General features: G+C 45.2%; 1 protein-coding gene across 2 annotated transcripts in view; it reads left to right on the forward strand.

The window, feature by feature from the left end:
* The first annotated feature begins 10,846 nt into the window (after positions 1 to 10,846).
* The window catches only part of cabp4 (calcium binding protein 4), a 21,933-nt gene continuing 8,052 nt past the window's right edge, over positions 10,847 to 24,727 (forward strand). For both annotated transcript variants that reach the window (XR_008413879.1, XM_053855906.1), the window contains exons 1-4: positions 10,847 to 10,893; positions 17,238 to 17,294; positions 18,119 to 18,223; positions 18,474 to 18,606. Coding sequence is in view for 1 of the 2 variants with exons in the window: in XM_053855906.1 (XP_053711881.1) it covers positions 17,239 to 17,294; positions 18,119 to 18,223; positions 18,474 to 18,606 (294 nt within the window). In the remaining variant the exon portion in view is untranslated. The remainder of the gene's footprint in view (positions 10,894 to 17,237; positions 17,295 to 18,118; positions 18,224 to 18,473; positions 18,607 to 24,727) is intronic.

Below are 24,727 nucleotides of genomic sequence, written 5' to 3' on the forward strand. Positions count from 1 at the left end.
TCAGTGGAGGTGATGGAGGGGCCTTTCACACTAAGAAACTCCGTCTCAGCTCAAAGTCTGTTTGGGTCCAAAATCTGAGTTGTGAAGACAAGAGTCCTGGGCGTTGGCTTTGGATGCTGGATGAATGGGACGCAACCCTGAGGGGCTTGAAGCGTCAACATGGGATGCAATTTTGCATCCCATGTTGACGCATATGACGGAGTTAAATGTTTTACCTCCTGTGCGACGTTCCAAAGGGAGAGGTTAGGAGGTAAAGAACTGGAGCTCCCATCACTGCTTCAATATAGATGTCACTTATGGGTCGCCAAAAAAATGAAGACACCCACTTTTTTTTGGCAATATTTTCACATTTGAAGCAAATATTTGTTACATTTCAGACACTATACTTTGATATCACGTTGCATTGTTTCATCTCCATATGTGTTAAATCTAAATCTAAATCTAATCTAAAGATTTCTGCTACTTTAGGAAAAAACAGCTGTCTTCATTTTTACATTCGGCGCCCCATAGTCACTTGGTGTATATAGTACATTATGTGGCTCTGTGCTTTACAAAGAAGCACATTAGCCCAAGCCTCGGTCTTTCATGTGCCTGGATTGATGACTTCTTTCCCTGCTGCCGGAATATTCTCACATGTAAGTGCATCTTTGTTTCCTTAACATTTTGATTGTTCCGAGGATTATTTCAGTGACAATATTGATGATTTAAACAAGTCCATCGCTAAGGCTAACACTAACAATGAGCCCTCCTGGGGCTTCCACTCGCACTCGGCACCGAGGAAACACCTTAAGCCAAAAGAAAAACAGAGAACTGCCCCTGTGTTCCTCCGCCTCTGCTGTGACATTTTAATTTAAATTGAGTTTACTATTTATTTATCACAATGTGCCACAGAGTTCAACAAAAATACTTCTGCCTCTGTGTGTCTTGCGTTCGGTTGAACATTGTCACGCGCTTGTTTGATGCAGGGATTATCGTTAAAATAATTTCAATAATAAAATAATATTTTTTTAAAAATCCTACACGTTGTGACAGCACATCCATAGATCATGGCCTCACTTGTTGTGAAACAGGCTGGCGCATTTGGCAAGTCAGTGGGAGATCGAGTTTTTGTTAAAAATATTAAAGTAAATTATCAGAAAATTTTCATCTCATTCAAACCTTTCCCAGAGAGAATAAGTTATATCTGCTTACAGGACTCGGCCCACAGGCATTTAACTGTAGAGAGCACAATTGGTAACATTTTTGACAAGCATGAAGACTTTGAAAAGATTGTTCTGTTTCTCCCAGAACAGTCACTTTCTTCCTTCTTGACTTTTATTGTATTATTACCAAGGAGGCTATGGAAGAGTTTGTCTGTCGGTTGGCAAAAAACAAAGCAGATTCTGGTGAAATTTAAATGAATTATTGATCGTATATCATTGTGGTGCTCTGGATGAACATCTGGATCCACGACTGTCCACTGTGAGGCAAGAGCTGGAAAGCTACAGCCACCACATCACCAAATCACCTCATTTGAATTTGACTGTCAGTCAGATCATTGATATTTCAAATGATAAAAAAGGATCACATCACATAGACAAAATCAAATGTTTGGAGTTTATTTTGCCAGCTCTATAAAATAGTTGAACTATTTAACGGACAAAATACTTTCTCATCACACTAAGGCGTTATAATAAGTAGACTAACCCTGTTATTTTAAGAAAGGGAAATATGATAATACGACTTCACAGTAAGTTGTATTACACACTCTATTTGAACTGTGGCATGTTCTTTGGTTTAACTGTCGTTCAGGAGAAAGAAGAAGCTCACAGCGCTACAATAATTCACTGGAGACTTTCCCTGAAGACTCATTGATAACCTCAATAATTTGCCACGCTTGCCTGCCGCGTGAAATTAATGGTCATGCGGAGAGAATGGGATGGAGCTGGTGCGCGCACAGATGGACGCGCCTGCCTTTTTTCCAAAACTTAAAGGACGGCCCCATCAATAAGATGCTAACAGTCCATTAAGCAGCACGTTCATTTAAGTGACTCATAACATCAGGGCTGCATTTAACCAGATGAATGAATAAAGACGTGCGGACGTGATGCTTCGTGAGCCACTGGAAGCTGTTGGAGAAGAAGGAGGCTCAGTCACGTGTTTGGAGCGCTCCTGTTCTCGGATTTTCCCCAGAGCGGCACGTTGCCTTTGTGAAGACGGAATAGCATAAATAGCAGTGAGCGAACTCCAAGGGCAGCACTGGTTATCAGACAGCAGCAGAGTGCTCACAGCTGACCTGCTGACCACCAAACCTCTCTGAGGCTCTTCACGGTGGCAGCCACCCGAGACAAGCAGCCAGCTCCACGAACACGTGGTAGCTGGTTTAGACATACAAGAACGGAGGTTTCACTTAAAGCTGCTCGTGTTACCGAGTCCTCTGTGTGGTGGAGGTCATTCACTCATAATGGCAGAGGATGGTCTCATTTGTAGCCAACACTGAACAAGAAAGGGTGTCCATGAAATTGTGTACAGTGATTAGATGGATCTATAGTGTTCGAGACGCAGAGCGGGACCCAAGTGCAGTAATGGAAGAGTCACAGGAGGCAGACAGCGGGTCAACTTCAATAATGTCATTACAACAATACAAACACATAGCAAAAGGCGTCACTGAACCAGGAGAAATAAACTAAAGTCCCAGTCACTGAACTGAGATGTGTCCACAATGGAATAAAGTTCAGCAAAAGATGTCACCGATCCGGGAGAACAAATGTGAGGAGAGTCTGTAAACAGAGGAAACAAACACAATGAACTGTAAAACACTAAGAGGTCGTCAAAACAAACACATGAGCGAGGAAAAAACTGTAACGGAGAGAGAAGCCACATGGAACAGAAAGACCAAGGGGAACAAATGACAAACTCAGAGCACCAGGGTTAGAGAAAGAGTGAGCCAAAGTAAGTGAACAAACGGATAAAAGAGCGACAGAATGAGAGCAAGCGAGGAGATACAGGGATACAAAAGAAGTGGATCTGACCCACGTTGCTGGAGTCCTGGAGCTTCACAGATCATAACCCTGATGAGACGACTGACTCCAGCCGTGTGCCCCAAAACAGGAATGAAGGAAACACAAGACGGGAATTGCAGAAACCTAAATAAAAGTGAATCATGACAAAAAGGCCTTCTTAAAGCACCATAAAAAGAATATTACAGAGGTGGTTGAAGGAGTGTCGTAACCAGACTTGGGCTGTAAATCAGCCGCTTGGCGGAGACACGCACCTTCTCAAGTGCGTTTCTAGTTTCATCATATGAGCCAGCGATAGTAAAAATTCTATGTTCATCATCTGACCACACACTGAGGGAGATAAAAAGGCCACTCAGATTATGAAAGCCTGTTTATTGATGTTTCCATTCAGGACACAATTAGGTCATGACCTTCAGTCCTCCAGTCGTGGTTCTCACAACTATGGTGGCTTCAGAGGGGCCAACAGGCAAAAACAGAAATTTCAACTCTGTCACTTGCTGTGTGAGGTGATGTCAACAACAGAACACAGACCAGAGAGCACTGTCTAACTGGTGAAGATGAGACCAAAGGCTGAGGAAGCCTCACCTTCTCCGTCCGCTCATTCTCATGTGAATATTCAAGCTGCGCTGTTGAGCCGTCTCCGCACAGGAAGGTTCTCCTCACTGCATTTTAGATCTGTGATCATTCCCGAACCTGCTGCTCTCAGTGAGACACTGAGAGCCCCCTGTGCAGCACCATGGGGGGCAACATCTGATGAGGATCAAAGGCAGGACGGGGGTCCCAAATCGACTGAGACAAGAAGCGCCACAGGTGACGCCCTGCGAACATCTTCAAGATCCATTCAGCTCATGAGTAATACAATTGTTAGATGTCACTTGTTTGGGCTGTAACAACGCGGGAAAAACAAAAGCAAATTCCAGAACAGGGACACTTTAAACGTCTCACCGATTTTTGATAGAATGGAAGACGTTAATGGTTAGACACAGAAAATAGGGACCAAACATTCAACCAGCGTCACACAGTGCAACACTCATTTTCTTAGGTGACTCACAGAAGTCGCAGCGTTTTAGGCGAAATCAATTGTTCCTGAAGACTCGCCTCTCCAAGATGCAGCATTGATTTTCCCGCAGTGAGCATTTGGTGGCCGGCCTGCTGGTTATTACGCACGCCGGCATCACTCTTGACCAACGCAAACAACTTCCAGCAGCTTCAAATCCAATCAGATGACGCGTCGGACGTCACTAGATTGCCTCCATTTGCCTGAAAGCGCTCATTAGAAAGCACTTGCACAAGACGGGTGGCGTGTTACGCGACGACACGTATGACCAAACCAAACATCCGCCCTCAGTCATCCGCCGGGGCTTAAGTGCTCGCATCACTCTTAATATAAGTAACACACGTTGAGGCTGGGATGAAGTGAGTGAAGTTGGAAGAGAGGGTACAAGCAATTTGAGGGGAAGCATTCATCCCGTCCTCCTGCGCGGCAAGATAATCTCCCCCATTACAACGACACAATGCAGGGCAGCTTTTCCATTAAGCAGAACCACTGCCTCCCCAACCTCTTGCTCAGCCATTAGCTGTTTGATTGAATAAATCCAAATTTATGTACACTTGCTTCGGGAATTTGCAACTTTATTTGTTGCACAAAACACACCTGCTTCATGGGAAGTTGTGTTCTTGTCTTATTTGTCTTGTATTTTGGAATTATTGCATTAATCTAGGGCTTGACTCGGGTCGATCCCTGGGCACGGTTGACCAGGGTCACAGGTCAGCCATACCTCCTAACCCGGCCGACAGGAATGCACATTCATAGCCTCTTTTAACCTTATCTATACAGGATCAATCTTCCATCTAAGGAGCGCCCTCCGCTGAGAGCTTAGAAACATGGACCGTGTGTAACGGTACTGGGTTTGTAGAAAGTAAAACTGAAGTTTGCACAAGGTTTATGCTCAATTATTAATGACTTCAGTGCCCAACTAGTCGATCCATCACTTCATTTTCCTATTGAGGTCGGGTTCTTGAGACCGGAGCTGTAGCAAAGAGGTCCAGATTTCATGCCAAGGATTCAGCTTCATGCCAAAGGCTGTTATCTCTTCAGCTTGTTCTGGATGGGTCCCATGGCCCCTTCTCTTTGGATAGACCTGGAACGCCTCAAGTTCACCGTCCGTAGATGACTCACCTCCTCCCCCTGTTGCTTAGCGGTGCGGACTATTCCAAGAGCAAGGTGAGGGGAGGAGTGCTCATTTCTCACTCAACCAAACCTTGGGGACAATCCCAGCCGTAGCTTTCTGACTCAACTGTTCCAGTGATATTTGCAGGTTTATTGAGAGGCACAGACCTCACCCCCAGGCCCCTAACCTGCACACCTCTACCTCATCTCTTGAGAGGAATTGAGGAGGTGGTCTGCAGAGATAAGGTGAGCCACGGACTGCATCATCAGCAGGAAGGGAGCTTGTGTGAACCCAAGAGTGTTTGTGACCTTTTTTATATGTTTAACTGAATTTCAAGCTTAGACTTAAGAAGCCCTGCCTCTTGCCTTAACCCAAACCTGGGCAATCCGGTCCTCCAAGAGCCGGGGTGGTGCAGGTTCTTGTTCCAACCTGTCAAGCACACAATGTTTAACCAATGTGGTTTCAGCTGAAACACCAAACTGACAGTCAAGTTTTAGACAACCTTATGTCACAGGGAGGGAACTAAAGTCAATTGAAAGTCTATTGTGTCAACAGCAGTCGATATTTGAAGCTGCAGGAGTGAGAATGTGTTGCTTCGCTAAAGGCCTGGGGAAGTTTTCGTCATTTATATCCTTGGACGTCACTGATGCAAACAGTTCTTAGATCGACAGAAAACATTGGAAACAACATCCTTTTTTTGTTTTGGACAAATTATACAGCCCAGTTGTCCCTCTCCATAAAATACCACCTGATGCCTGAAGGCACTTTGCTTCAGAATGCACACACAAACCTTTCCGAAGAAAGAGCAGGAGAAAGTCATAATGAATAAGCAAGAATGAGATAACACGTTTAGCCGCGGGCATCTTTGTTCAATCAATCACATGTCGTATTCGGCTGCAGTCATTCTTCTGGACCGAGTCTGTCACAAAACATTAGTCCAGGTAAACAAGCATCGCACCCAAAAATACATCTGCTCTATCGTGCTCAGACTGACAAAAGGGCTGGCGGTTTAGAATGGGCTTTTACGCCCAGATAACAGCCAGTTGGCTTTGAGGATCGGGGATGAAAATCGCAGTTGAGAATAGTAATTCACCTTGACAAGAAAGCAGCCTGCCACCACGACCAATGATGCCGGCTGACATGTTTTGCAACAGGCATCTGTGACACTGGCTGCCGCCCTGAGCGAACATCAACAAGCAGCTACCTGTTTAAACTAACTTTGGCAACATCCTCGCACTTAAATTCAACCCTCCTGCCAGGGTGTTCAGGATTTATCCGTCGCTTCGGGGGATACATCACGCTGCAAGAAAAAGAGTCGCACATCCTCTCATCCAGATCGTTCATCTTCACCAGAGAGTCAATACTTTAAGATGTGAATTTATAGCAGGCAGGTCATAAAGCACCATGTCAGTTTATCTGGGACACACATCACTGTAACCCATTGCTTTTGAGAGTGAAGCCTGATAGATTTGCCTTGAGACTGATGAGGAAATGATTCGAGGAGCTGCAGACTGAATCGTCGTATTCCAAATATGCATGTGTTTAGAAGAAGCTCTGATCCCTGTTGGGCAACCGCAGAGAGGTTGGAATCATATGTTGAGATTGAATTGTTTTACCTCTCTGGAGATTCATTCATTCTCCAGCTGATTTCCAACCAGCTTGCCGTTCCCTCACTCTCAAGCAAAGCTCAGCAATAACAGCGCTGCCTGCTGACCCAATTAGATCACATGATAGCTCTCTTTCATCTGTCCACCCTAAACCCCTGTTTCCCTTGGCACCGTTTTGATGAATGTATCTGCTTTTTCACCATAAATAAATGACAGCTTGGTGATTAAATGCTCCCATGCTCCATCACCCCTTTTTCTTTTGTCACCGTTCTTCACCCTGAAACCTGAAAATGTTCCCATCTATTCCAAGGGTTTGCACCATCAGCATATTCCCATAAATACAAGCAGGGTGGAGGAAGAATCCGCGGCCGACACGAAGGGCAGTTTGAGATGGAGCTGTAAGTGCGATGGTGAAAAGGAGGGACATAAAACTATAAAAACATTGTTGTTGTTTTTTCAATGCCTTCAGACTGTGCTGTAAAATAATGACGCAGGTGAATATACCGCGAGGAAAAAGGGACGGACTCCAGCGGCGGCGGCAGCGGCAGCAGACGTGGCGAAGTGTGCAGCCAGTGGTCTGTGACCATGTACCCTGCTGTGCTTAATGGGGCAGGAGCAGAGGCAATTACTTCTGATATGACATCATCACTCACCGATAAGTTAATGCAACATTTACCTCTGAAGTATACTTAACCTCTCTGGCGGGCTCTTAACTCCAACACAAACAGAAGGCAAACACATTTCTGAATGTTAGAAGCAGTTGAGGAGGAGGAAGCTGTCCAGACCCAAATGGTCCCCTCTGACCAATGATATCTGCTGTCCAGCTCTGGTTTTAGTTATGCAGTTTTATGTTGCGTTACGTGCGATTATGAGCTTTTATACTGTGTGCTCGCACTTATCTATTATCCATTTACGTCCCTTAGTCTTGGTCTGGATCCAAGGCAGACAACTTCCTTCTCTGCAAAACCTCCATCACTTAGTTTGAAGTTCTGGAGAAAGTTGGCGGAACCATTCCATATCCATTCCTCCTCCTCAATAGAACTAATGGTGAATATGATGAGGTTTCATGAAACAGTGTCACCAGATGGCGCTGTCTGCTTTGAAATGTTTGGACTTGAGCAGCAAATTCAATGAAACCTCACATCATTTCTAAACCAACTGCGCCATCTAGTGGCCTCTGAAACACTGTTTCATGATACCTCATCGACCCATCACTATTAGCAACAGACTCCCTCCGGCCCTCCATCCACATTATACAGTCAGAATTATCAAGGTATCAAAACTTAGCTTTATGTATCGAACACATCAAACACGCCATTGAGCTTTAAACTGTCTGAGTAGATCATTTTTTGTCAACAGGCCCCGAGCTCATGGCTACATATAGTCAAGGAATCCACCGATTCAATCTCCTGTTTCAGAAGGAGAATTAAAAACATCACAGAAAACCATTTGATCTGTTTTTGTTTATTGCAGGGGCAGTTTCCCACCATCAGCGCAGGGAACTGCACCATTGCTTTTCTGTCCAAACAGATATGTGAGGCAATTTTCACCTTAGTCAACATTCTAAAGGTCTACACTTGGGAGTTGACTGGAGCGTGTAATGGACCGAGGAAGCATTTTTTGGTCTTTTTTTTCCCAAGCAAAGCAAGAGAGGAAATAAAGTCTTTGTTCTTAGAGATTCTAGCAAACTGCCATATAAGGACTTTGGTATGTTTGACTAAGCAAATTCCGGCTGCACTGCAGCTTTGCAGTAAAAGTACAGCACGGGTGTCTTGACGGCTTCTGCATTTGAGTCCAACTAACACTGTGTGGAGTCCAAGCCAAAGCTGCTGAATCCTTTCCCCAGGTTCCCAGAAGAAGTGCGTCGCGAAAAGTGATGGAAGGATTTCGGCGGAGGGCATCATCCCAATAGTTGTGTTTTTGCACTTCAGGTGCCATATACTTAACTGAATTTTATTATAATTTAACATTTACGTTTCACAGAGGGCGACTGAGAACCAGTTAAGGCAGTTCAATGATCACGTGAGCTATGTTTCCCTTCTGGAGAAGAAGACGCAAGAAGAAAAAGCCAGAATATGTCTGTGTTGTCGAGAGACAAAACATGAGTCATGGTGGGCCACTGCTTTGCCTCTCACCTGCTACCGTGTTCCATCCTGGTGATGTGATGCAGTGCAGAGGAGCGGTGAGAGCAGACCTTGTTGCTAATGAACAGGGTCATTCATGAGCTCAGGAAATTAAAACCACAAGACTGTATGGCCACCTGACTGGTCCGAACACTCCCACAGCATGAAGGGAAAAAAGCCACATCTCACGTAACCACGACCAAGGGTGGACTGTTCTCATCGAGCAGCTGCACAATGATAGGGAATGAGACTTGACCACTTCAGTGACCCCTCTGGAAAAAAACATCTACAACTGTCAGAAGAGATTTCAACTCCACCCACTATGGAAAGTAGTTATCTTGGAGTCAGCAGCTCCTCAGGAAAAACGGTACAAACAAGTGGCGTGAAAGTGGAAACCAGTGCTTCAGCTGGTCCACGGCTGCACGGAGAGAGGATTGACACGGTGCCAGATACTGCAGAGATTGGACTGTCGAGGATTAATTCCACTGGGAGAGAGTGAGCCAGAGTTTTCCACATGTCGAGGAAAAGAGATTTGCTGTGTGGCGGGACATTTGTCAATATGTGCCCCAACACATTCTCACGCCCATCGAACAGCGACTGTTTTGAAGTGGACTTTTGCTTCCGAGAGTGACGTCTAAGTCAGTCATCTGTGTTGCACACCGTCATCCTGCAGCATTACCCGACGCTGTTGACAGGCATCACGTAAAAGAAACCCAGAGGTCGGGGTTAGAGTGAAGTGGTGATGGGTAGATGAGGCATCATGAAACAGTGTCCTAATTTCAGAGGTCACTAACTGGAGCTCTTGATTTAGAAATGATGTGAGTTTTCCTTGAATTATTTGTTCAAGTCCAAACATTTTACAGCAGACAGCGCCATCTGGTGGCCCCAGTAAATCAGGACACGGTTTCATGAAACCTCATCTAACCATCACTACTATACACCATTGGTGTTGTTCTTTGGAGACAACAGAAGCTTGTCTACTTCCGATTTTCGTTCTGCTTTTTATTACTTCGATAAATTCCTCCATCAATCCCCAATGAGACAAAGAAATTGTCCGCGCTACCTAAACCGAAAAGCAGCAAAAGCTGAAGGACTTAGCGTTGAAAAATCCCGTCAAATCAACGCAAACGGCTCCCGCGTAGAGAAGTGAAACGGAAAGGGAGATTACTTGAAACAGAGTCTATTGTTGGCTATGTTGGAGGTCCACAGCAGCTTAGCCGGAGCTGTTTCGCATAATCACTGCAGGATGTTTAGGAGGAGACAGCGGTCAATAAACAAGTAGCGCTCAATGTGAAACAGCCCCAGGGATCCAAATAAGAAAAAAAACCTTCTAAATTCTCCGCCTGACTTAGCAGACAAACCAAAGAGTCTATAAGGAAATGTTCTCTGATGGCAGCGATAAGCCGTACAAAGACGACAGGCTTGTCGTTTATATACACAAGTGCGGCACACATACATTCACCCACACTCTCTCTGTCGCTGCTGCGGGGCGGTTTTGCAAAACATCTCTGGGTGACGTGAGGAAGCCAAAGATGTTTAACCTCTCTCTGCAGCTTCCACACTTTGCTGAGCCTCCATGCCCTTCAAACACAGACTTCATTAACCTTCTGAACTTCTTCAAGCTTCTCCTCCCTGTTTCTTCTCGAACAGTTACTTGCACGTCATATCCAGTAAAGGCGCCTCATATTTAGCCTCGAGTTGAGTGTCACCCACTGAGCACTGCAAACCCACAAGATTGTGCCTTTGGATTTGAGAGCTGTTTGACTGAGGATGAATAAGTGTGAGGGGAAACAACTCAGGCTCTGACACGCTGGAAGTATCTGTGTCCTGTTGTGTTCGTCAGGTCGGTCGCAGCCAGGTGAATCTCTAATCCATATTTAGCTGGATTAACACCTCGCCCTATATAATCCACGGGTTTATTAGAGCTCCGACACAACAGCATCAGATTTATCCGGAGAAAGACATCGATTCCCTTTCTGTCAACTCACTCAAGGTAAGACTTCTGTGAACTGACATGTGAAGTGTTATTTATGTTTATGTCATCCAGTAGCAGCTGTCGAGAAAAACATCCTTGGTTATGAGACTATAAAGTAGATTAAAAACTGCGACCCTCACATAAAAAAGTAGGGTTGATTTTAGAGAAAAACAAAAAAACTATGATACAAATTTAAGTGGAATCTGTCCACATAAGTTTAAGTAATGTCCTGATGTTTTCTTCAATTTTCTGTACATCGGCACAATCTCATGGATGTTTTGGCTACTGCACAATGACGCCTTGAAAAATGTTCACTGTGAAAGAAACTGGAATTTGATTCATCAAAGGACTAATTATTTTCTTCTGTAATGATTCACACATATTTATAATATTTTTAAATATTTTTTAAATTGTAATATTTATAATAACAATATTAATAATAATACTTTGAAGGGCAGATTCTAATGGTCCTTCAAAACAAGAGGCCTTACAGAAAATAGGTTACGGTTGCGACACATGTTCAGATCACGTGCTTTTTCTTCCCGATAGAAATGGTGTGAAAGCTGGTGAGGAAATGACAGAGTGACCGTCCAGTCTTTGCCACCGTCTGCCGTTAATGTAGCAGACTCCCGCTGGTTACGGCCTTTGGGATTGATTGTCCTCCGACCGGCCGGAAGAGAGATAATGCAGGAACAAAGAGAGAATGGAGAGGGCACCATCAGGGAATCAGAAAATAGAGCGGCGTCCTCCCCAACTCCCCTATCCTTGACATTTTAGAGCTTCTCTCAAGCGGTAGAAAACCACAGTATGTTTTAGTCGCCTTATTATTAACCCACGTTTGGGAAAGGGCCTGTCATCCGTCACAACGGAAGCATTAACATATTAATATAGCAAAGTCGATTTTAGATTGTAAATAAAGTCCTGAAACATGACTGAGATATTCAGCACATTTTATGATTCTGGCCATGCTTAACCAGGAGTATGAATTTTATTCAAAACCTTTGGCTTTTATCTCATTGACCGGTTCAACAGTAAACACCAGTGATGAGTAGATGAGGCGTCATGAAACAGTGTTGCAGGGTTGATGAAACAGTGTCCTGATTTTCGGAGGCCACTAGCTGCCGCTCTAGGTTTAGAAATGATGTGAGGTTTCATTGGATGAGTTGTTCAAGTCCAGGCATTTTACAGCAGACAGCGCCATCTGGTGGCCTCTGGAAATCAGGACACTGTTTCATGAAACCTCACAGACCCATCACGAGTAAACACAAATGCAAGCAAGCATTTTTGACTTCACATCCTGACCAATGCAACACAGTTTGGTATGGGAGCTGCTCTGCCTCGGAGGGAACTGCAGCGGGTGGTGAAAGCCAGAACACTGCTTCCTGCCATCCAGGACATCTACAGGAAGCACTGGGGAAAATCATCCAAGACTCCAGTCACCCAGCACAGGGACTGTTCACCCTCCTTCCCACTGGGAGACGCTACAGGAGCCGCCAGAATAAGACTGGAGATGCGTTCCTCTGCCTTCATTTCCAGGAGTTTCTTCCTGTCTTTTTAGACTGTCACTGCCTGATGTGGTCCGCCGGAAGTTCCGGGACTGGAACCGGATGTTATAACATGCATACACAAGTTCTAAGAATTGTGTTTACTGGTTATATCGCGTAAAGTTGATTTTTTTTTTAAATGTTAAAATAGTCTATATTTACCATTAAAATCTGAATATTATACATTTTAGCGTAATGACGTCATCACATTGTCACGATCTAGATTTAGAAATTGCATGTTAGATTCTGATATTCTATTTTTTTTACATCCAGCAGTATTGAATCAATAAACATTTCAAGCTCCTCCAATACATTTGACCTGCGCAATGTATTGCCTATTGCTTCCCATACATTATCAGTATTGTATCGTAAACATTCTCCTTACAATTGTTTCAGGTGCAGGAGTGAGCGCTTCTGCCCCTGAATGAGGTTTATGTCGACTGTGGTGCGGAGCTTGAGTTTGTTTGTGTTGTTGGATTTAAAAAAAAAATATATATATATATATAAGATAAAAAACATTCAATTTCTAAATGTAGACGATTTTAAGTAAAAAAAAAAAATGTATTTTTATATGTCATTTGCGCAATATAACCATGTACGCATTTGCTTACCAGTAAATGTCAATTGGTAAAACATGCGCATTTCCGTATCCAGCAGCGGAATTTCCGGCGGACCACATCAGGCAGTGACATCGACCTTTAATGGCCAATAGTGGTTGAATATGGTCCAGCTCTGATCAAGTCTTGCCTCTGGTTATTTGCAACGCTGTCGACTTCACTCATTTTTCACTTGTATATTTGAAGTATTTGCGTATTGTGAAAGAAACACGTGACCACGGCCCAAAAACAAAACCCCAAAGATGGGACTTTTAAAAGGCGTGGCTTTCTCTTGTACCCTCCCGAATGTGCCTTGCTGTGTTGTCTGACCCGCGCAACAGTGCCAAGTTCTGCGACTCCTGTTTAATTACATTGAACTTCCATTAAGAGGCGAAGAGAAAGGCTCCGGCTCGCTCGCACGCCGCACACCACAGCATTTGTCCCGCTCCTTTATTACTTTAATTAGCGTGATTAGGATCCAGAATTGCTTGCGTCGGCTCAGTGATTGACAGAAATTGGGCACTTAGGGAAAAGAGCGGCGGGAACTCGGAGCTGCTCACCGACTGTTTGGCTGTTTGTCTGCCGTCTGTGCTCGTGCGCCTGCAAGTGCTTTGTTTTCCCTGATGGGAGCGTGTGTTCACGGAAGATGAGAGCAATTCGTCAGGCAAACAACGTGAGACCAGCGTTCCCCGTTTCTCTCGCCGCACGGGCTTTGCACACGTCCCCCAACAGAACAAGCTTTTGTGGGGCTTCAATGAGATACACGCAGGTACTTGATCTCAGATGGATTGGACGCCTGTCAGGCGTGACACGGCGGCCATCTTGCACATTAGATGGCGTGTTAAACCAGCCAAACTCAACCTCCATAAATTCCACTGCACGCCTTTCAGTATTCAGATTGCTGATCTCATCTCCAACATCCTGCGCCAGCAAAGCCTTCTCTGCCGTCCCTCAGTTACTTTGAAAAAGTAATCCGACTACTTTACTTATTACTTGAATTTAAAAGTACCTAAGTTAGATTGCAAGTTACTTGTCAAGTTACATTGGACAGCCGACTACAGCCAATCTTTTATGTCAATTTTGAGGTTGGAGTTCTTGGGGGTCCAGTGTTTTTCCATGTTTGGGGTCATTTTTTTTTTAGCACAATCTCAGTTATATGAATGTACAGTCAATGTTTTACTTCGACACACTCTAACCCAATGGAGCGAAAACCACTGACAAAAAGTATGAAAACAAAACAGAGAGATATATTGTCATTTATATAATAAAACGTAGGGGGTGCCCATGAGATTATTTTTTAAACTACAAGGCAGAAGTTTAAGGCAGCAGTTGTGTTTAAATGGCTGCAGTTACTCGCCTCTTGTGTCATTTTATTTCTGACTTTTGAGAGAAAATGCAACATAAGGACATCACATCAGTAGCGTTTCTTCCTGCACTAAAGAAAAAAGAATATATAATACTCTAAAAATCTATCACAAGTGTTTAACTTGACTTTTTAGGATTTAAAAAAACTGGAACATAGTTTTTTGAGTCGGCACTTTCGACACATTTGTGAGGCTACTTTATTTCGCTCTCTTTAACTGGGGAATCTGCACGTTGGTGGACTCTGCAGGGTTAATACCGTAATCTATAGCAGACACTACTTCAAAGTAGTGGCTGCGTTTTCAGCTAGAAACGTGCATCTCTCTCCTCACGCCTGTTATTTACTGCTGTGTAGCAGGCAGCTCGTGAGAAAACCATGGCTGGCGTGTCCCGCACATGATATCATGCCCAAAGACACAGTTGTAGAAAGCGAATGATAATATTTTACTTCCTGACTATGGCAACATTTTATTATCATTATGGTTTTTTATTGTATTGTTATCTATGTGAAGGTGGAGGATTTGAAGTATTGAGGCTCAACTGTCCAGGGTGATGGAGAGAGTGAGAAAGAGGTGAAGAAGAGGGTGCAGGCAGGATGGAATCATTGGAGAAAAGCGTCAGGTGTGATGTGTGATAAAATGGTCTTGGGTGTTGTGTGGTTTGGAAACAGTGGCACTGAGGAGAAGACAGGAGGCAGAGCTGGAGGTAGCAGAGATGAAGATGCTGAGCTTCTCTCTGGGAGTGAGCAGGATGATGATAGGATCAGAGGGACAGCACATGTGCTCAGGTGTTTAGGAGACCAAGTCAGAGAGGCTGGATGGAGATGGTTTGGACATGTACAGAGGAGAGAGAGAGAGCCAGTACATTGGTAGATGAAGATGTTGAGGTTGGAACTGCCAGGCAGAAGGTGGAGAGGAAGGTCAAAGAGGAGATTGATGGAGGTGGTGAAGGAGGACATGAGGTCTGTAGGTTTGAGAGAAGAGGAAGCAGAGGACAGGGTGAGATGGAGGAAGATGATCCACTGTGGTGACCCCTGAAGGGAGAAGCCAGAAGAGAAAATGTAATGCTAGTACTTCTAAAATACTAAAATTTCATAAATAAACACTAAAATTCATAAATAAATGCATCTCTCCAAGTGAGCTCTTGCCTCTCATGACAAGAAGATCTTTGCCTCCTCCAGTGAGCACATTAACATGCTCCACGCGTGTTGCAATCAGCATGGATCACATGCGCCGTGATTAGGCGGCGGCGTGACAGACAGGCAATCACCACGCAGTCACGCCGCGTTCTGTCCGACTCGGCGGGAGCCGGGAACGCGTCCCGTCGTGGACCTCGCCGAACGGTCGGGGTGTCACTCTGACACTGGCTGTGGAGGCCTCGTGCACGCCCGTCGGAGCAACAGCCAGCGATGCGGCTCTTGACAATCTGTCTTGGCGCCATCACGGCGGCGAAGGTGGAGGAGCGGTGGAGGCATTATGTTTATGGCACAGCCATTAACGGCCATTCGTCATGGCGCGACTGCCAGCGACGCAGGTCCTTGACAGAACATCACTCTGACTCTCAAACAATCAGCCATAAATGTGCCCGTCCCTCATGTCTTGACTCGCCGTCTCCTCCTGGAGGATCTCACCCTTCTGCCTCACTTCTCACCCCAGCCACCGACGGTGCCAGTCGCCGGATCCTGCGCCTTGCTTCTCATCACTCCCCATTTCATGAGCTCCACTTCATCACTCGTGTTATTCCCCTGATCATCTTTCAAGACTCCGCCCCCAAATCAGCTCCTTTCAAGTTCGACCAAAGTCATAATTAGCGAGTTATTCAAATGAATTCGCTAATAATCAAGATGGTTAGAAGAGTGGGTGGCGCAGTGGTTTGTGAGGTTGGAATCCTGCTGCAGGCTACTCATAGTCAGCCCAGTGAACCTTCATGTGTGGGCTCATATGTTCTGCATGTGTGTGCACAGGGTTTCCTCCAGGCACTCTGGCTTCCTCCCACTGGCCAGAAACACGCACTGCTTCATTGGAGGTTTCAGACTCACACTTCTATCATACTCTGCAGCCGAGTATTGGAGCCCAAACCAAGCATGACAGGAGCTGATCCCAAGGGAGGATGTTTAAGCTTTGCTTTGTAACTGAAGGGACCTCTGGAAAGGCACCACATTCACAATCCCAAAGCATCACATAACCATTTTTTTCATGTGGACTTTAGCGTCCCATGTTGGCAGGAAAGTCAGCCGTCCGCCTTGCATGTTGATCAACGGACTCAAATCTTGCCAGTCCAGTCAGAAGGACTTGAAGGTCATGAGGTCTCATGGTGCCTCTAAGTAGTAGGAGCAATGGATTTAAGGTGCCACCGCTGCTTGACATGACAAGCTGCCCACAGTGCTGCGTGTTAGAGATGAGTAGGTGAGGCATCATGAAACAGGATTGCAGGGCTGATGAAACTTCCAGAGGTCACTTGATGGAGCTATTGGTTTGGAAATGAAGTGAGGTTCCATTGAATTAGTTGTTCAAGTCCAAACATCTGATGGCCTCTGAAAATCATGACACTGTTTCATGAAACCTCATCGACCCTTCACTACAAAACGTGATTCAATTGAACTCCAAATCCAACCACATTCAATGCAGAAAAAACCACTTGTGCGCCCCTCTGAGACTCAGTTCAGAATAGTCGATATTTGATGCCTGAAGTGTCAGAATGTGTCACTCATGGTCCCAGTGCTATTCACAGCTCTGAAAAACCCTCAGCAAGTTTTGAAGTTTGGTATTTCTTCCTCTGAATAATGCTGGAAGAACAGATAAATAACCAACCTGACCTCCTGTATTCTGTTTTCAGCTGATGCTTTTTATCTTCTCCACAGGATGTCTTTGAAAAGTGCAAAGAGTGGACCGGAGAGTCGACCGTCTTCTGCTGCCAGGTTGGTACTGTACACAACATTTGAGCCATACATTCATCAGACCTGTGAGACGAATTGTATTCTAATATCGTGCACGTTCATTGCGCACTACATGTTCTACTGTCAAGGTGCCTCTCACATAACTTCCCACTGAATATCACAGGGCTACCTCTCTCATGCTGAGCTTGACCTTATCTCAGGGTTAAAACCCCAAGCTCATGTTTCCTGGACAGCAGATGCCTGTTCTCTGTTTGAAATGCTAATCTAGATTTCCTTTTCATCCTTCTATTCCCTGGAACCATCTTGAGAATGTGGTAAATTTACTGAAGAACTGGGATTTTTTTTTTTCTCAGGAATTTTCTGAATATGAAAGTGTGACTTCTGACAACTTGTGGTTTTAAAGTGAGCATCAATGGTGGGAATCAAACCCCTCATGTTATAAATAAGGAGAGAAGCAGTGAGTCTGGGGTCTGGACCAGGTGCCTCCTTGGTGCGGGGCTCCAGGGGGGTCCAACCTGGGGGAGGCCTGCAGACAGAGCCAGTGCATGGAAGGGATTAGGTTTCTCCACTGACTCGGCTACACCAGGCTATTCCTCCAAAAGTCTCTCCCCAAGATGATCTATTATTCATCATCTTCTGGAAATCTGATTTAGAATCCTCATGTACCTTTTAAAGGGCTAAAAAGGTGCCAAAAAGTGTATATAAAGAAAATAAGTAATGAGATCCTTTCATTGCAAATACAGGAGCCCAAAAACTGACAGGTTTTTTTTATATACTTTATATACTATATACTATATACTTGAGCGAATGGTCGACTCAAACAATGTATTTTCTTTCCCCTCCAGCTCGTCTCCTCGGTGGAGCAAAACCGCAGGGTCCGGCAAACAGGCAGCCGCAGCAGGGAGATTCAAGAATAAGGCTCTCCAGCTCAGCCTCTCCAAGAAATTCTGGTCATTATTCTTTCGCTTCTAATCAACATCCATGAGGACAAAGGGATCTGATTGTCAAGATCTGGGTCTCCAGTTCGGGCCATTGATTGAGACTTAAGAGGCCCTTCATCGCTACTGTCTCCTTATGAACGCTTGACTTCAACGTAATCTTTCCATCACTGTGGTTTCAGCGCAGCCTCGGCTCAGATTCATATGAACGGCCTCACGTTTGTTTAAGACCGACATTGAAGATTGTGAATCCACTTCACAGCACCAAGTCGCAGCCGAAGTCAGCGGCCGAGTCGACAGAGCAGGGGGTTCGTCGGAAGAGCAAGAGGAGTCTCAGCAACAGTTCGGCCGTCGCTGCCGCTTACGTCGCCTACCTCAACAAACTTTTTGGACAGGTGAGTCAAAGTTAACTCAACTCAACAAGCACTGCACTTCCCTTCAATAGTTCACCCAGAAATGACTCACCGCTTGAGTCCAGCTTGTAGAGGCTCAGATTGGATCCACTTCCTGTCGATGAGCTCTTGGCCTCAGTCAATGGTTTGGATGCAAACTATTTTGTGCATGTTTTATTTTCTTGTTTCCATTATCTTGCATCACATACCCTGAACTGAAGATCTTTCCAACTTACTTTTTTTAATTTTCCAGATTAGAACTTACTTGTCCTCGCTATGGAAGTTGAATTGCCCACCCTCTAGTGTCGAGCCAGGAGTCTGTCATTTCAGACGACATGACGGTTGGAAGCCATGACTCCAATCACATGCAGCGCCCTGAACAAAGGCAGTCGTGAGGCGATTTCTTCACCCGCACGAAGGGTGTTTTATTGTTTTATGGCCAATTTATGGGACGTGGAAACGTTGACCTTGGTTAAAGGGGACCCACCATTATGGTCCCGATTTACTCTCCTGACCTGCTGCTGGTGAACTCATTTGCTCTCCTGTCACATCCTCCGCCTGTCGTCAGGTTGGAGGCGGTCGGCGAAGCCTCCGCACAATGATTTCCGGGGATGATGCATCCAGGCCGTCTGGCGTGCAGCGATCAGACTCCTCGAATATAAATAACTCCTTCACTATTGTTCACCGTCTTTCGCCATCAGGCAGCAGCACAGACAAATAGCTGAAGCACAATAGAAGCACCAGCGTTCAGGTGTAAACAGTAAGCCGGGCCTGGGGAGCGGCGGCACGCGTGCACACATGTCATTCTCACCAAGCAGCAGGCAGCTCAATGGGCCATGTGAAGGCAGACAGAATGAAATTAACTGTTAATGGGTTCATTCTGACAGATGAATCCAGTCTGCTCAGCTTGCTGTCTAATCCTTTCCAGCACAGGAGGGAAAAAAAAAAAATTCAATTAATGAGTTGACCTTGCTATCTAAATACGCCCTTGTGGACCGGAAGATCCTTTACAGGCTAAACACCGACGCTGCACTCTGGGAGAGGGACACCCTCAGTGGCTGGACGCCACCTGCCTGAAAGTGGTCTTCATTGTTCTTAAGGTCTTTTTAAAAATGAGGAGAGAACGTCTCCAGTCTGAGTTTGAAAACTGCTCCATCGACAAAAAGCGACTCACAAATGAGCCATGAGGAACGTCACGTTCTCGAAGGTTAATGAGGCATGGCTGTTCTGGATTACGCTCCAGGTCAGAGCGACGCAGAGGTTCGCGATTTTCGGGCGGACATCATTAGCTTAGCGCTCATTACTCCGCGGGTCTGACCGAGATGGTCGGCAAAGTTGAAGCAGATGGGTTATTTTTGGAGGAGGCTGTTGCAGGAGCATGACCAGAGCCCTAGACCCGGGTCCCTTGTTTCCACAGAGGAAACTCCTGTAGCCCACATTTGGTGTCCTGTTTGACCCCTTGGTGAGTGGGCCACTTTTGCTAAGCACTGGTCATTGGACCCCAAAAACGGATGGCCACGGAACAGACTGTGGAAGTCGGAACCCGACAACTCACCTGCTGAATCAGAGCAGAGTGGACAAGCTTAATGGTGGAATTAAGCTTGTCCACCAAAAATGGGATCATAAAGAAACTCATGCCGATTCAGTTCTGTCCTCATTGGTATCAACAAGAAATCATTGCAGCTCCAACAGGTCCTTAGCTCTGTAGTGAGGCTTCCAACTGGTTCGAACTCATGACAGCGCATCAGCGGTGTCATGATGTCTCAGAGAATCTGAGCCAAGTGCTGGATCGTTGCCACTGTATAGAAAACTCGAACCAGGACAGTAAGAGTTAACAATGAACTTAATACAGTAAACAAACATTATACACAAACAGAAATGAATAACTGAGGACGTTGACACCAGCAGTGGAGCGAGGAGGACAAACACGTAGGGAAGGGGTGAAAACAGAAAAGCAGGCGAATTAAGCTCAAACCTGATTTATGGGACAACTGAAACGTACTGGGAAACAAAACTCACAAGGGCCAAATAACACAAAGCACTCAGTGGTGGTTCTACACACACACACACACACACACAAGGATAAACTGTGATGCAGGGAAACAGAAAAAGCGAGTTTAAACAAGAACAGTCACACGCGATCAAGAAGACTAAAGAGAACAAGCGAGGACAACAACTAAACGGTCGGCAGAAAAGATACAAGCGCGCACGTGGAAAACAGTGATATAAACAGGAGCAACAAGAGAACAGAGGGGCGAGAGAGAGTTTTACCATCGGAACACGAAGTGACCATCTGGCAGCGCAGACTGGAACCCAGGTGTAGAAGTCAGTGCAGTCTGAATGGATCCAGCTGTGCTGCTGTCAAGCTAGAATGAAGGAAGGAAAAGGAAACAACACACAGGAACACAGGAAAAAACCAAATAAAAGCACCAAAAACAACAAAACATAACAGGCGGATTAGCTTCTCCGCTTCCACAGCCCATCCTCACTCCCATGGCATCATATATTGACGCTAGGAAAGTGGACTTTTGCGTCCCATACTGACGAAAAAGGCAGCCTTCAGTGTAGAACGTTACACATAGGTGTTTCAATGGACTAAAAGAACAGTTTTCCTTCTTTAGCGTTCCAGGCGGGATGACGTGTTTTGTGGATGGATCGTTGAGCCCCACCGTGGGGGGTGGGGGAGTGTAAAGAAAAACGTGTTTCAACTTCCAAATAACCTACAGACACAGGTGCGCAGAAGTGGAAGTGTGGACATGCGCAAGTGCAGGGAGCATCGCAGGGAGACGGGGAAAGACTGAAAGCTACTGGGTGTCGGTTGCTACTTATAACCCCTAACATCGTGACTAAAACGCAACGCCGTTTGATGGGCTTTGTCAATATATGGCGCCATGGTGTTGGCTTCCTCACTATAGACTTCAGCTCGGGTCAAAGTCAAACTCAACCAAACCAAACTAAACAACTCGCCCTTGACTCGAGTCCGAATTCGAGTCCGCCTGAAGTGAGGTAACTGGCCCCGGAGCGGGGGTCCAAAGGAGTCTAACATAGAGGTCACATGGTCAACCAGTGACCCTGGATTCATGAGAAAACATGCCCAAATCTCGTGAAAATTCCTGCGGAAACACCAACTTAGCTGCACAATTCTGTGTGAAAAGCGGAAGAAGCGCTTATCTGGAGAGCTTCTGACTCACACTCAACACTTTCTCCAGTCGCTTATTTTGACTTCACACATGACGGTGAACCCATTGTCTTGTAATTCAAGGCAATCGAATTCAGTACAGCTTGTTTTCCCAGTGACCTGACATGGTGAATCATGAGAGGTTTGGCGTCACCGCTCTTTCTGTGGTGAGATCATTCTTGAGGTAATTACATCCTGGCATTGTGTCTGAGAGGCAGCTCAGTTGGCAGCACTGCGCAGGGACTCTTTTGAAAGTCATCCATACAGAGCCGCCTCCAAATAAACCTGAAGTCATTGCGCACGCCACGATGATGACCTGCTATGATTTATGCGTCACACATTCAGTCGAGAATCACGCTGCTCTCTTTGCATCCCTCTTTCAGCGGCTTGTTGTCGCTCACTGTCGGTGAATAGGACCCTATATTTGTCATGAATACTCCCAGTTTAAGCCCTGTTTTTCCAGCCATCCGATTAGTCTGTGCTTCAGGACTGCAGTGGACAGTACCGATCCAAAGTGTGCCTTAGCTTTGGTGCTCCTCTCTACTACTGGGTCTGATATAGAGGCGTCACGCTCAGTTGTCCCTGGATACATTCCTCTTCATCCACCACACTCATTCCTCAGTTTATCTAGTCAGGGGCAGGTGAGGCATCATGAAACAGTGTTGCAGCGCGGATGAAAGATGGCGCTCTTGGTTTAGACATGCTGTGAGGTTTCATTGATTTGTTGTTAGAGTGTTGACAGCAGACAGCGCCATCTGGTGGCCTCTGAAAACCAGGACACTGTTTCACGAAACCTCACCAACTTATCACTAAGTTTATCCAACCTTGCATTCATCATCCATCCTTTCCATCCATTCATTCAGCGTCAAGTAGCTGTTTTGTCCACCCATGAATTTCTTCAGTGAAAACATAATGCTCCACAAAGTTCCAGAACAATACTATCCATTGCTATCAATGATATTTTTTAGGGCCGAAAAATATTTTCTAATTAAATTGTTGAATGTAAGGCAATAATATTGGGTAAAAAAAAAGAGCTGGAGTTTAAAGCTCCAGTCCAGATGTGGTCCACATGTGGCCCTTTGCCTCATGAGATCAGTGCAATTGTGTAAAATTTTACAACATGATATATTTGTTATTCATTTTTTTGCTATTCGAATTGTAAATATGACGGAGAACCCATCTTTAGTCTTTTTCTTAAAGCAGATTCTTTAACATTTTAACAATAGATCTTGTCCCTCACAATGAATAAGTGAAATATTTGGGGGAAGAAACAAACAAAAACAAAATATCTTGTAATGAAGTATTTAGATGTTATATCCATAGTTCTGCTACCAGGACAACCGTGGCACAAATTTGATTTACTGTATCTGGAGAAACTGAAAAAAAAACCCAAGTGTAATAGCATAACTTTTCAACAAAATGTCAAGTATATATTTTTATAGCATTTACATGAGAACATTTTTCTTCTGTCTGTTGAATTGACAGCTCCTTATACAGTATGAGTCAAAGGACGCAATGCAGCTCTGTGGGACACTTCACTGCCGACTCCTCCTTTCTTTCCTCCATGTTTTCTCTCATCATCATCCCAACAGTATTCATCCTTTCATCCATCCTTCCGCCTCAAGTGTTTACATCTCTCTCGGGTCCATGTGTTTATCCCATGACAATCCTCTACCTCTGTGTGTCAGCCAACCACATCCATCCATCCATACACTAATTCTCAGTTTAAAGTGTTTCTACCCCGTCGATCAATCTGTGCATCCATCCATCCATCCGTCCATCATCGATCAGTGAAAGGGTCAAAGATCATGAGAGGCTTTATCGCTAGTTATTTTACAGCCATGTGGTGGAAGCATTCAATACTTCCCTCCAAAACTATTGATCTTGTGACTTGCTGGCCTCAAGACTGGGACGCACTTGGCAGTCGGAGCTAGTGAAGGGTCGATGAGGTTTCATGAAGCAGTGTCCCGATTTCCAGAGGCCACCAGATGGTGCTGACTGCCGTAAAATGTTTGGACATGAGCAGTAATTCAATGAAACCGCACATCACACCAAGAGCGCCATCTAGTGGCCTCTGGAAAATAGGGCACTGTTTCATGCTGCTTGACTCATCACTAGCTGATGCCGCTAAAGGGCCAAAGACTGGACTCACATGTACTTGCTAAACCCTCGGGGGAACATTCTCAGCTCCCAGTATGGTCTTCATCTTGGCCGGCGTTTCTGGAGACGATGGAGGCTGAGAATCATCGGGGCGGTGATTTTGGGGGATAACTTGGGGTTAGCTCATGCAGAGTATAAACTTATCCGCCTCAAGTTTACCCCTTTAAAACGTTCGGCTCCAGATCTAAAAGACAAAGATCTAAACATCTAAAGTCCTCAGCTAAGATAAACATCTTTGAGGAATGTAATATCAAATCTTGCGCTTGCCATCTCTTATCTGAAGGTTGCGCTGGAGACACTGAAGCTCGCAGCGCGACTGCAGCACATTAGTGTTCGCAGTAATCAGCTGCTTTCATGCGCCTCCGTACGCTCTCATGTCAGTCTCATTTCTTTGAACTTATAGATCTCCTTCAGGCGCGTGGCGACTCGCTACAAAGCCCTCGCGCGTTCCATACGAAGATAAATGAGTTTGCATGTTTGCGCTCTCCCCCTGTGGCTGCTTCTGTGATACTCACCAGGAAAACTGCGGGTGATATTGTGAACATAACAGCGCGACATGTTTCTCCTCATCACTCAGAGTTACGTATGCAGATTCTCACACGTGTGCTGGTCAGAAACTGTTGGAGGATCGAGGATCAATATTCAGGCTCAGCCTGCCAGACAACAGGATCCCTGTTAGCTTTTCACACACCGCCTTCATTTTAGCACTTTATCTTGGGTGGAAATGAAATAGCTATTTTAGACTGTAAGCTGAATTTCACAACTCCGCGGAGTCGGTTAATGAGT

Source organism: Synchiropus splendidus, chromosome 2 (assembly GCF_027744825.2).
Source record: "Synchiropus splendidus isolate RoL2022-P1 chromosome 2, RoL_Sspl_1.0, whole genome shotgun sequence".
NCBI classification, from domain to species: Eukaryota; Metazoa; Chordata; class Actinopteri; order Syngnathiformes; family Callionymidae; genus Synchiropus; species Synchiropus splendidus.